Below are 14156 nucleotides of genomic sequence, written 5' to 3'. Positions count from 1 at the left end.
GGCCATCTCCCCACTGACGGCCCACACGGATGATGTCATTTAGCAACAGTGATGCCTACCAGATGAAAAGACATCCTTTTTGTGGTAGAAAAACTTATTTGAGGATCATAGCTATAACTCAAGTAGAGTAAGATAATACTCCAGAAAGGTTACAGAGTTAGCAGAAGGTAGTTCTGAGGTTTGTCAGGGCAGGTGGTGTTTTAAATAGATTTTTCATTTTTGAGGAAGATGGTAACAAAGTACCTTACCGACTGGGAAGTGGAGAGTTTCAGGAGTGGGAGAAAAAAATGGGATAATCACCAAAGAAAGTAATTCCCCAAGAAATTGGGAGTAGAAGTTGGCGTGGCAAACACTAAAAACGAGGCAGGTTCTAAAGTGGGGTGTGAGAGCTGTAACAAACCAGAACCATAACATCGAACCTCTATGTGATCCCTCGCGTCTTACATGTCTGACCAAGGTAGTAACTGCAGGAAAATAAAAATAGAACCGAATGCTAGAGCAGAAAGGGACTTCTGAGCTTATCTGGTCTAACCCACTCATTTTAAGGAAAAAGGCCTAGAGAGGTAAAGTGACTCGGCCCCACCACACTTAGAAGTGGAGTCGGCCTACAAATGCAGGTGCTCACACTATGAATTGCAGGTAAGGCTCCATCCAGTTCAGGTCAAGGGAAAAAACAATGTTGGGAGTAGCAGGCTCAAGCTACGCCCTACAGCCCACGGTGAACATGGGGCAATGGCAAGCACATTCTCTTGTAGGTGGGAGAAAACAGCAAGTCAATTCAGAACATTAAAGCAATGTTGACATAAAATGGCATTAAAACATGACCCTTCTTTAATAGTCCTTCCCCCATACTTTTTCTCCCCTTGAAAAAAAAATCCCAATCTGAACCAAACTGGATTTCTGATTAGTTGTGTGGGCATTTAGATCAATTGACAAAACAAAAACTTTGATACGCTGTATTTTCCAAAGACACATTCATCAGGATTTTGCACAAATGGATATCAAAAGGTATTTACAGGAAGAAAGTGCTCTCTTTCACACATACACCCATGCAGTGAGAATTTTCACAATTACACCACCACACCTCACACAGAAGACGCCTAACAGGCTGATGATCAGTTGACAAAATACACACATTATTCCAGTTTTTAGTCATAAATAATCTCATCGACATACATGTGTAAAATTAAGCAGTATATTCCACACTCTGATTCCAGGGAAGCCTGCCTTGAATATATTAAGATATACATACAAATACATTTATAAGCATGAAAGAAAACCAATATTTGCTCCAGTTTTCCCAACTCTCAATCTGAAATAAAGAACAGCACATATACAAAACTTTGCCTTGTAGAAATAGCCCTTTGTCTTGTGAGGCGAAAAAAAGGCAGCCATATTCCACTTTCTTACGATAGGTTTAGGTATCAAAAGGGCTAAATTTCTTTTTCTGCTTAATGAATTAAGTAATGTGGAGCCTGTAATCTTATATACTGACTTTACACCATTCACTTTGTAAGATTTTATTATAAAATTTTTAAATTTGCTCAAAATACACATGCCAACTTTGTCCACATTTCAATCCAAAGCCCCAATCTCCCTCCCACCCCCAGAAAAGGCCTTCCCTTTGTAACAGCGGTGAAAAGAAGTCACTTTTGATGTGTGTTTGGAGTCACTATTCTATGGTACTACAGCCCTAAGGAAACGGGACTCCGTAAGGCTGCTAAGCGTGGGGGTTTCTGCAGGAATCAGGGACTCGTGTCACTGAGCGGGGCTACTTTGGGGTGTCCAAGACAATGTGAAAAGGTGACACCAGTGGGCAGAGTTTAGTAGAGATTTACTGCCCCATGAGCTCCCTCCTTCTGCCAATCTCATTTGTTCCCGAACTCAAGCAAACGTCAGAGGAGAGAAGAGAGGAAGCGTGCCCTACTAGGGCCCACCCCCTGGGCACACCACCCGCAACTCTTCAAACGGTCAGCGATCAAATCTCTCCAGATCCACAAAGCACAGTTGGAAAGAGAGGGCAGGGGGTCATCACACCACTGTGCACATAAGGAAAGATGAGGGACTTGTCCAGCTACGGGCCGCAGCCAGGTCCACGGGCCACAGGCCTCGGGCTCTGCATCCCTCGCTCACGTCTCCTGTGAGAAGGGCCCCAATCATAACCAGAACCCTGACTGTTCGTAACTCACATGTCATAATCCAACTTCCAGACTTCACAGAATTGTGGAATTCTGTGCTATATTTCACCCAGTTGGTTCTACTTTATTTTCCTACAGTCTCCAGGAAGCTCCTTTCTACCAATCAAATGCATATTAAGCAGACAGCAATAAGTCCTTTTTTATTTGACTGAATAATCTGAAATAGAAATTCCAGAGACCCTAGCATTTGGTACAGAGCAGTAGGAAAATTACAGAGCACTATCGTTCCACTTTTTCATCACATCTGAAACTCTGATTTAATCCCAGGTTGCAACTAAAATGCTGAAACACCGAAACGGAAACGATGGTCTTTCATAATGTCATATAAAGTTTCTTTGCATCTGAAACCCTTAAACTGCTGAAGATCACACTGTTGGTCACAGCAGATAAGCAGTGAAGGCAAGTCAGGAGGTGATTAGCCAACAAAGGGCAGAGATGAGACTCTGGCCCCAGAACACATAGAGATGAAGACAAGCAAAGAGCTGGGGGATGAGAAAATTACAGACAGATTTGGGGCACTTAACATGATTCCAGCGAGTTGTCATGTGTCATGGTAAGAAGAGATCAGCTATTTTAACTAACAGTACACACGACTATGCCTTGGGGGAAGGGCTGCTGAGAAACAGATTTCACCTCCCTTTGGCCAAGAACAACAGTGTGCTGCTGGGGGCATCTGCGTTCATACGACCAAACGTCACAAACCCAACTGAATTCTGGACAGCGCTGAAAGGAACAACAGCCCTTCTTACGCCTGAAAATCTAAGCGGGGAACTAATTTTTTAAACTGTTCCTGAGTTAGAGTTTCTTTAAAATATTGACTTGCTTTTTCCAGCTATGCTTACTACCAGCTATTTTAACCTTTAAAAACCAACCCGTCACAGATTTTCTAGTTGACTATAAAGGTCTCACACTCTCAGTCGCATTCTCACACACATTCACACACTCGTATTATGAATTTTGATATGATTAAATTAAAAATATCTTTCATTGTAGATGTTCTAATCTACTCTACATGGAGAGGTCAGAAATCATCGTGTGTCATGAAAAAACTTATGTCACAAATAAAGCCCAGCCCAGTTACTGATTTTCGATATGAAACGAAAGTGGGCTTTTTGTTTACGGTGGGTAGGCGACACGACTGGCCCCATTACTTGGTTCCTCTGGAGGCCACTATCGCCGACCCCCAAAGCAAAACAGAGGATTGGTGGCACTTCCTGCTTTTGATGTGCCAGTGGCAGATCCCCCACCAGCAACAGGAATACTTTTTTTTTTAACCATCCTCTTCTTAAACATTTATAAAAAGAAAAATTATCTACAGTAGTGTATCATCACTAATAGAAATTTCCTCCCAGTTCTACTTCAGAAGGCGTCAAATGATGTTCTTTAAATAAACTATAAATACCCCATGTATTCCCTCATATCTGGCTGTCCCAACTTCTTTTTTTTTTTTTTTTTGGCAAATTAAAAAGGTGTATGGCTTCTTCTCGCCAATTTGTACGTCTGAGGTTTAGCTTGGTATCCTGCGGTAAAAGTACATGTAGCCCAGGTCTTTAGGGGGCCTTTCTGAGGCACAAACTTTGTGGTCATTGTAGATCACCCATCTGAAAACAAAAGACAGAAGCATTTGATGGATTTAAGTCAGTTCCAGGAAACTTTGCAGGAGAAAGTTACTGCACCATACTTAAAATAATCAAGATGGTTTAAGATAAACCAAACTCAAGTCTGTTGTATAAAAAGAAACAGAATGCTGGTGGGAAATTACAACTGCTTTTTTATTCTCAAGTTCAATCAAAAAGTAGTTCCTAAGGAGCCTCCAAACATTTCCACTTGTAGAAATCCACAGATGGCCTCAGAACTTCAGTCAAAGAAGTGTTTTTTTTCAGCCTTAGGTATAAAACTAGCTAAAAATCAGAAGTAAACAGACATGCAGTGAACTATTATACAACTATTAAAATGTCTTTGAAGAATATCTGGTAAAGTAAGAAAATAATCACAATATAATATGAAGTGGGAGAAAGCAGGTTACAAAATTGTACGTACTGTGTACAAACTTTAAGCTTTTAGAAAAGTTGTAAATACAGACATACACATACCCTCTCTCCCAGTGAAAACAATGAAACAAAGGGAAATGTATCAAAATACAGACAATGGTTCTCTCTAGGCTTCCAAATAACACATTCTCTGTATGTTTTTGTATTTTACCAATTCCTTATAATGAATTTCATGGCTTTTTAAATTATAATTAAGCTATTTTTCTTAAGAAAAGTATTTTTAAAAGAGCTATCATGCTTGGTAATAAAAAGGATTCACTATAAATCAAGTTCCTGTGCTCCACTATTTTATTAATCAAGTTGAGAAGACAAGACTAAAAGACACACCAAAAAGGAACACAGTGGATTCCTGACTGGGAACCAGTCACTCCTGCAGTACGAGGTCAACGTCCTACCAGGAGAGGGCAAGGTTACGTTTCTCCAGTGTCCATGTGGCCCAAGCACTGCCTCAAGCAGGGGTGCTGACCCACAGGCCAGGCCACTCAGTGGGAACTCAAGGAAGGGAAACCAGTGGGGCCCGTGGGGATCCAGCCCCGGAAGAAGGTTCTGAAGAGAGCAGCCGCCTTACACCCCCCCCTCCCCGCCACAACTGTCTCATTCCTAGCTCACCACACACCTAACAATTCTTAAGAAGCCAAAGCTACAATAGGGCAAACACTGGGTGTTGGAGTTACCAGATAAAACACAGGATACCCAGTCAAGTTTGAATCTCACATAAACAACAAATACTTTTTTAATACAAGTATGTCCCATGCAACAGCTGAGACATATTTATACTAAAAAGTTATTCATTATCTCAAATTCAAACATAATAGGGCATCCTGGTTTTCTTGTTTTGTTTTGTTGGCTAAACCTGGCAACCCTGGGGAGGTTCCAAATATGGACACACATTCTGCTGTGGGATGTGTCTTTACTTTGGGAGGTCCCCTTGCTATGACAGTGAAGAGTGACTCTGAATACCAGCTCTGACACAGCTGCAAACATCAAGCTCTTTAGCCTGTCTGAGCCTTAGTGCCCTGATGTGTAAAATGGCTTTAAGAGTCTATCCCTACAAGACCATCATGAAAACCAAATGAGATAACATATGAAACACCTAGTGGAGTGCCTGGTACATAGCAGGTCCTCAATAAAACATAGATATTATTTTACCTTCTCAAAAAGACTCACCTTCCTTCCTTTTTGATGTGACAAACGTAGTGTCCACTCATTGTAGATGTCCCCATGTGACTGATGAACGCAAATAATTCATACACTATGAAAGAGGAAACAACTCAGTTACAAGGCAGCATTTCTAGAAATCAATAGCACTTCTGACCAGAATTTAAAGCCAACGAGACTGTAATCCAGCAACTGTTCAGAATGAAAGACAGTCTACTTACTACGTAGAGAACACACCCACCTACCCAAAGTGACAGCAACTTCAACCTGCAAATTCATGACAGAGCAGGACATGAACTTTACAGCTGACCTTAAGCTCCTATCTGAAAGGCGATTAAAAGTCTCACAGCCCAGTCTGGTGGCAAGCTCATGGGTCTAAAAGGGTAGTCCTGGCTCCATCACTTCCAAGCGGCATGAGGGTGGAGAAGTTGTTTCATCTCTCGGAGCCCATTTCTTCAAAGAAATGAAAAATCCACCCACTTCACAAGGTTGTATGAGGCTTAAATGAGCAATTCAGACTAAAATACCACACAAATGTCAGGATTAGGAGGAAGACAGCAGACAGGTGTTATCATTTATAGAAAGGGATAATGCTCAGAATATGCGTCTTGTGATTTCTGACTGGTTCATGATTATAACCTCCATGGGGCCAAAATTCAGGCTTCATGCCTTCTGAACAAGGAGATATATCGCCTCTTGGAGCTTAAGATGGATGTTTATTCTCTAACAAGTATCTCCTGTCATCTTGCAAAGTATATGCTGTACCAAATCCACGGTGAAGGAATTTCAGCTCATTCCCCCACCCACCGCCCCCCAGCCAATCCTAGGCCTGCACAACACCTGCAAAGCGGCTTCCACAGACTGGCACCAGTGCAACTCCGCAAACTGCTACAGACTACGACGAGACAGGTACAGAAACTGAGTTAGCGTTTACAGACTCTTATAATTTGAGAGGAATATTCATGTCTGTTGAATCTAATTAAGGAAAAAAATGGGCTTGCATATTCATTGTTTTTGGTACTCAAGTTTTGTTGTGTTTTACAAGTGTACTGGTTCTGGACAGACCCTTTTCCTCGTTCCTCCCTCTCTCATTCTTTCTCTCTCTTGCCGTTCACCAATGCTCATCCACATATTCACCTGTGAATCCCCAGTCCTCATCTTAGCCTTCAGCGCATCACATACTATGGACCACTTCTCCTCCTTCCCCAAACATCTGCCCCCAGGACATGACTATCTTTTTATTTTCCAGGTGCCTCACTGGCTTTCCTCTTCTCCTGACTTTTAAACATTGGTGACCTGGGGCTCTGACCTCAAGCCTTTCTTCCCTCTATCTTCTCTATCTTTTCTCTCTCTCTCTCTCTCACACACACATACACACACACACACACACACACACACACACACACAGACTCACCCTGTACATTCTCATCCTCTCTCTCTGCCACCTCCCCTACCCCTTCCCTCTCTGGTTGATCTCATCAGGTCTCATGGCATTAAATGGAATTATGGTCTTAATTTCATTTCCAGAATGTTCACTGCTAATATACAGAACTACAATTGAATTATGTATATCGGTCTTGTTTCCTGCAACCTTTCTGAATCCATTTATTAGTTCTAATAGTTTTTAAAGTAGATTCCTTAGGATTTTATATATACAAGACCATGTCATCTGCAAACAGAATTAGTTTTACTTCTTCCTTGCATATCTGGATGCCTTTTATTTCTTTTTCTTGCTTAACTGCCATGGCTAGAACCTCTTTCACAATGTTAATTAGACGTGGCAAGAGTGGACATCCTTGTCTTGCTCCTGCTCGTAGGGGAAAAGCATTCAGTCTTCACCATGAAGCATGATGTGAGCTGTGGTTTTTTGGTAGGTACCATTTATCAGGTTGAGGAAGTTCCCTTTCATTCCCAGTTTGTTGAGCATTCTCTCCTCAGCTTTATCCATCTCAATTCTCCCAGTAACTCAGGACAAAATCTGGACTCCTCTCTCCCACTGTTTACACACATCCAATCCATCAGCAAATCCTCCAAAAATATATCCAGCATTTCCTTCAAAATATATGCAGAATCCAACGACTTCCTACCACCTCCACTAGTAAGCCCCAATCCAAGTTACCATCATCTCGTCTGAATTATTACAACAGCCTTCCCTCCTAACGGGGCTCCCTGCTTCCTCCCTTACCCCTACCGACCACTCTCAGTATGGCTGCAAATCTCACTCTAACGATGACCTATGAGGTCCCCCCACCTCCTTCCACTCTCCCCCTCCACTCCAGCTCCTCCGGCCTCCTGGGTTCTCCTCAAACACACCGGCTACTCCTCTCACTGACAGAGAGGGCTTCAAGCCCCACATCTACAGTCCCTCTATCTGAAACTCTTCTTTCAGATGCCCCATGATCCAGTCCTCACTTCATCGAGGTCTCAGATCAAATGTCATCTCAGAGAGGCCTTCCTTATAAATAGCAACTCCTCCCTCCTTCCACCCCACCCTCACCCCAACCTTGTTTTACTGTTGTCCACGGAGCTCAAAATAACACCATATCACATACTTATTTGTGTATTTACTTACTGTCTATTTCCTTTTATCCCAGACTAGAACATAGCTCCATAAGGATGAGAAGTTTGTTTGGGATTTTTGGGGGGGTTTTGTTTCTTTTTTTTAGTTTTATAAACTCACCAAATATATATTTTTTTAATTTCATTTGTCTGTTGTGTTTACTGGAATATTCCAGACACAGAGAACAGTGCTCAGCATGCAGTAGGCATGGCTCCCTTCACCCCATGTCCTCACTTTCTATCTTTTCATATTGTATACATTTTTATAAACCCCCTACCAAAGTATAAATTGGGGTATAAATTAGTGAAATAATTATTTTAAAAAGAAATGAATCAGAGGGGATTGCCTTTCCCATCCTTAACTAAGTTTTTGTCACTAGCTATCACATCAGCTGACAACCCCCCCCCACACACACACACACCAAAAAAAAAAAAACAAAAAAATCACAGGTTTGAAACAGAAACCAGGCAAAAACAGTTGTGAATGACAATCATTTTGCCTGGCACTTAGTGATCCAGGGACCCTACCCTTGTCGGCCCTCCCCAGTGTTCCCCATCACTAAGAACCCATCCCCACCCTAGTAAACAAGAGAGAGTGTAGGCTGAGACTTTTTCATGTTCCTAGACCCTGGTTGGTTTTTAAAGCTCTTTAGGAATAATTTTATATCAAATTCCAAATCTTCAATTTGAGAGATACGGGGCTGGTCTCCCACAAGGTGGCTGCCCTCTTAGAATTTTCATGGAATGAAGAGAGTATGTGATCCTCCGATGAAGGCTTTTCCCTCACAAGAAACTGTCCCCCAAAACAATGCCTTAAATAACTGAACAGAGTATTTAAGGAGCACTTCTCACCATAAGCCAGGGTCATTTCAGTGAAACATTGCTCAGATACCAACAAGCCAACATGTTAACAAAATAGACAGACATAGAGAAAAGAACAAATCCATACACTCCAACACACCCAAACATGTCATTAAGCCCCCAAAGGCATTTCCCCTCTTTAGTTAAAAGCAATTAATTCACGTGTATACTCAAAATCATAAAAATAAAGAAAAAAATATTAGCATAAATCTTAGTCCTGCAATTAAAATTAACTGTGTTTATCAATAGAAGCGACCGCTCCATGCATTATTCAAGCCCTCCTGCTAGGAACCAACAGCAAAAGAGAATCTCGATAAATCTGCAAAAATTCAACAGGTAAGAAATCTCAATTTATCTTTGTTTCCAAAGAGAAAGTCAAGGTGAATAAACCAGACAGGGAAGCCACTTGCTGATTCTTCTCCTTGTTCCCAGAGGTCTCCCTCCAAAAATAGCATCACCACACTCTCAAAAAGTACAGAGACCCTTTTTTATATAGTTAGAAAAGGCATTTCTAAGCAAGGTAAATCAGTTCAAAAATGTTGACTTGGAACCGAGCAGGACCCTACGGGGCCTTCCCGGGACAGACCCCTCCCCATATCCTCTGCTTTAGCTACTCTCTGTACCTAGACAACAGTATTTGATGCACATTTCCTGAGTTGTTTTACAGATGTGAAAACTCCGCACCAAATGGAAGATGTTCACTACTTGATGATCGTGAGTACCTGGCCCCCAGGCCTACTGGAGCCTGAGGATTGATAATGTCAACCCCTGTGACACCACCCTGTTGCCTCACCATCAGCCAATCAGAGAACTGTGCACGGGCTGATCACATAACCTGCGACACACCTCCCTCACCTGGCTTTTAAAAATGCTTTGCCGAGGGCTTCCCTGCTGGTGCAGTGGTTGAGGGTCCGCCTGCTGATGCAGGGGACGCGGGTTCGTGCCCCGGTCCGGGAAGATCCCACACGCTGCGGAGCAGCTGGGCCCGTGAGCCATGGCCGCTGAGCCTGTGCTCCGCAACGGGAGAGGCCACAGCAGTGAGAGGCCCTCGTACCGCAAAAAAAAAAAAAGCTTTGCCGAAACCTGTGGGGGGAGCTCGGGGTATTTTTTGAGCATAAGCAACCCGTTCCCTTGCATGGCCCTGCGATAAACCTTTCTCTGCTCCAAACTCTGACGTCTCGGTTTGTTTGGTCTCACTGTGCGTCGGGCAAAAGGACTTGCGCTAACAGACTTTCAACAGGGAAGCTTTCAAAGTACCCGGAAGAACTGGACAACACTGCCTAAACCACTTTGGCCAACAGAGTCCCTCTAATGAGCCAGAATTAAACTGTCTGAAACTAGCAACCCCACTTCCCTCTCCCAACAAAACCCATCCTTTTCTGAACTTAGGAACATGTTCACAACCTTTCTAATACGAAGAATTTTTTAACATCAAAATTTTACCACCTCCACCCAACATCATAAGGGATTGAACTTGATTTTATTCTTTGAGAAAGCACTGTCAGAAAAATTTGATATGCCAACTTGGAAAGTAGAAGGGGTAGGCAGAATGCCCTTTTGTATCAATGTGGAGGAAAGGCCACCCAAGGATGGTCTAGGGTAGGGACTGGCATACGATGCCCCAGAGGCCAAATCCAGCTCACAGCCTGTTTTTGTGCTGCCCAGAAGAAAGGGGGAAAGAAGGGGGACAAAAATATGAGACGACAAGTGTATGGCCCGTGAAGCCTGAAACATTTACTATCTGGACCTTCAGAGAAACAATGTGCTGGCCCCTGGTCTAGGGGAATGAACTTAGTTCATCTCACTACTTACTACTGATTAAAGAAAGCTTCCAAACTTAGTGAAGTTACTTGTTAAGTTGTAGATTTTTGTCTGGGAAAGATATCAAAAAATTCTCTCCAGTGGAATATATATAGACATACCTCAGAGAGATTGTGAGCTCTGTTCCAGACCACCACAATGAAGCAAATATCAAAATAAAGCGAGTCCCATGAATTTTTTTGGTTTCCCAGTGCATATAAATAAAAGCTACGTTACACTATACTGTAGCCTCTTAGGTATGCAATAGCATTATGTCTAAAAAAGCAATGTACATATCTTAATTTAAAAATATTTTAAGGCTAAAAAATGCTAACCATCATCTGAGCCTTCAGCAAGTTGTAATCTTTTTGCTGGTGGAGGGTCTGAAATATTGCGAGAATGACCAAAATGTGACACAGAGATACTAAGTGAGCAAATGCTGTTGGAAACATGGCGCCAACAGTCTTGCTTGATGCATTGTTGCCATAAGCCTTCACTTTGTAAAAAACACAATGTCTCTGAAGCACAACTAAGCGAAGCACAATAAAACGAGGTCCACCTGTGTGTATGTTGCCTCCCATTTCAGTTCTACAAGGATCAAGCCAACAGCCACTGCAGATGCCCCCTCCAAAGTTTTCTTAGAACACTGATCTGCTTTTGGTAACAGACTATAAACTTTCTTTATCTGTTAAGTAATCTGTTGTAACTTTCTGCATTTGCCTTTAAAATCTTTTACTGTCACTTTGATTCAATGAATAGATATTGTTTCACAGTGACCTATGATCCTATTTGACCAAGTGTTTTAAAACCATTTGCTATCTTTGACAAAATTTCCCAAGTCAAATTCTTGACCTCTAGCTAACTTTGGGATGCTTCCAAGGGCCCTTGAAACAACCCAAAGAGAGGTATTAAACTTATTAGACTTATTTGGTATGTTAAATTACATGGGAAACATTGTCAAATAAGAGGTGATAAACCTTCTTAGGTTATATTATATGGGTAGATGTCATTAATATAGATATTCCAAAAATTATATGGAATTCCTAAAACTCTGGTATATCCTAGTATAATGTTACCAGTCATAATTCTGGTTATTATCTTAAAATGCTGTTTGTCCTAGAAATAACCAAATTTCTTATCAGTTGCATTATAATATGTTTAACCATGCCATTTTAAGTCTTTTGTCATTGTGCTACCGAGTCCAAGCTCGCTCTGCTCACTGCACGACAGGCCAATAAGTCAGAAACAGGGTGCTAAGGCAAGGAATACGACTTTATTCAGAAAGCCAGCAGACTGAGAAGATGGCAGACTAAAGTCTCAAAATAACCATCTTATCAGGGTTTGGATGCCAGTTTCTTTTATAGCACAGAGATGGGGAGGAGATGAGGAAGAAAAGTAAAAAGGCCATAAGTTTTGCAAATATCACCTGGAACGGCCAGCCTGGGGAGGGGATGTGTTCATTTCTTTCTTGTAGCCATCCACAGGTGGAGAGGGTCTGGATGTTTGCCTGAACAAAGGCACTTTAGTTTAACATTCAGGCAGAGGGGCAAGGTTCCCCAAGGCAGGTCATTATGTATATAGACAGTATCCTTTTAGTGAACAAAAGCATCGGAAAGCAAAGGTTAAAGTAAAAGAAACAGATCCGGGATTCCCTGGTGGTGCAGTGGTTGAGAGTCCGCCTGCTGATGCAGGCGAGGAGGGTTCGCGCCCCAGTCCAGGAAGATCGCGGAGCGGCTGGGTCTGTGAGCCATGGCCACTGAGCCTGCGCGTCTGGAGCCTGTGCTCCGCGGGGGGAGAGGCCACAGCAGTGAGACGCCCGCGTACCGCAAAAAAAAAAAAAAAAAGAAACAGATGCAACATGTAGTCAGGTTTGGCTCTCCCTGTTACAATTCCCCACTGTCAATGTCCATTCCACAATCTTGTAGAAAAACGGGTGACAAAGTCAGATGGATCTTCCTGGGAGTGTTCACCATCAGTGCCAGTGTTCCAAACGTTGTTTCTTTTGTTCCTCTCTGGAAAGTGTCTCCTTTACTCCTGTAGTCTTAAAAAAGTATTCACAACCTAAAAGTTGAGAGTTATGATCTATTCAGCGGGAATTTTGAGGGCTTCAATCCCAGGAGGCACCATCTCAAGTTAAGGAATTTAGCCCTTTTCTATGTATGGGAAAATGCACTGAAATCACTCCCTTGATATGCACCTCAGCTATCTGGGGCCTGTATCCTGTATTTTCATACCCTGAGTTTCCTCAGGGCCCACGACTCACATTGGAGGGCTGCAATCACTAATGACTGATGTGGCAGGAAATATTTCATTTCTCAGATCCTCTCCTCTTGGTCAGGATTTTGACCAATACTGGGAGACATTTCATGATCAAATTTGTCCCACGGCGCTGGGAGGCTCATCCCAGATCAGGCGAAAATTCTTGATATGCCACTCCAGGTGCTAGTTTTCGGATTAGGCCCTATTGATAATTAAAGATTCTCTGGATCCTCTATCTAATTATGATCCAGGAGACATTTTCCCTTGTTGCTTCTTCCCATACCTAGAATCACACTATTACAATTATTTTATGTTATAAATGTGACCTATTTCCTCAAGACGTTTAGGCATATAAGTTTTGTTGGAGGCCTGGTTACGCACTGGGTACTTTAAGAGACAACAATCTTATAAAATAGATGGGATATAAGTAATGCAGCTAGTAACTGACAAAGACAGAGTGCAGCAGGGAGACACAAAGCACAAACAATTGGCTTACAAAGGTATAATTTACCAAATTACTGCAAGTCATAATTAGTTTAAGGGAAAGGTTTTCCTTACAACTAGAAAACACAGATTTAAACCATTTTTCAGACAGAAATCATAAAAATTATAACTATATTCACCAGTTTACTCAGTCTTAGGTAACTAAATCCTTCTTGTTAACAGCTTTATGAAGCCATCAGGTTTCCCATTAGAACTCCTCAATTTCCTACCCAGTTCACCACTATGGTCTGAAAGTCAGAAACTTGTATTTATCCAAAGCTCCTTTCTATAAATCTTCTTGAAGAGGAAGCATTTTTGCAAAGGCGTCAGAGTGAAACCATAACTGTCTATAATGAGGAAAGACTTAAGAAGGCACGTTTAAATCTGATTACGCTGCAATTGACAAAGTAACTTGGTTACTGCTGTGACATGGAACACTTTCAGATAATAACTAGAATTATGACTGATAACATTTTACCAGGACATACCAAATTTTAGGAACTCCATATAATCTCTAGAATACCTGTATCATTTGCCATACAATATAACCCAAGAAGATTTATTACTTATTTGACAACACTTCCCACCTTAATTCAACATACCAAGTGAACCTAATTAGTTAATATCTCTCTTTAGGAAGTTTCAGGGGCCCTTTGAAGCATCCCAAAGTTAGCTAGAGGTCAAAGGAGCTTCATAAGTTGATTTGAAAAGTTTTGTCAAAAAAATGTCAAAAGGGTTTAAAACAGATAGGATCACAGGTCACTGTGAAACAATAGTTATTCACTTA

General features: G+C 41.8%; 1 protein-coding gene across 2 annotated transcripts in view; it reads right to left on the bottom strand.

Annotated features, from left to right (window-relative positions):
* Nucleotides 1-1612: 1612 nt before the first annotated feature.
* The window catches only part of USP13 (ubiquitin specific peptidase 13), a 119117-nt gene continuing 106573 nt past the window's right edge, over nucleotides 1613-14156 (bottom strand). The window contains exons 20-21 of one of the 2 annotated variants that reach the window (XM_032630784.1): nucleotides 5417-5501; nucleotides 1613-3799 (exon numbers count right to left, since the gene is read on the bottom strand). In XM_032630784.1, the coding sequence (XP_032486675.1) occupies nucleotides 3706-3799; nucleotides 5417-5501 (179 nt within the window). In that variant the 3' untranslated portion in view covers nucleotides 1613-3705. Of the gene's footprint in view, nucleotides 3800-3878; nucleotides 4100-5416; nucleotides 5502-14156 lie in introns of those variants that run through there. The other variant, XM_032630785.1, reaches the window with a different exon arrangement.

Source organism: Phocoena sinus, chromosome 4 (assembly GCF_008692025.1).
Source record: "Phocoena sinus isolate mPhoSin1 chromosome 4, mPhoSin1.pri, whole genome shotgun sequence".
Lineage (NCBI taxonomy): Eukaryota > Metazoa > Chordata > Mammalia > Artiodactyla > Phocoenidae > Phocoena > Phocoena sinus.
Note: the sequence above shows the minus strand (reverse complement) of the source record. Positions and strands in the feature narration are given on the sequence as shown.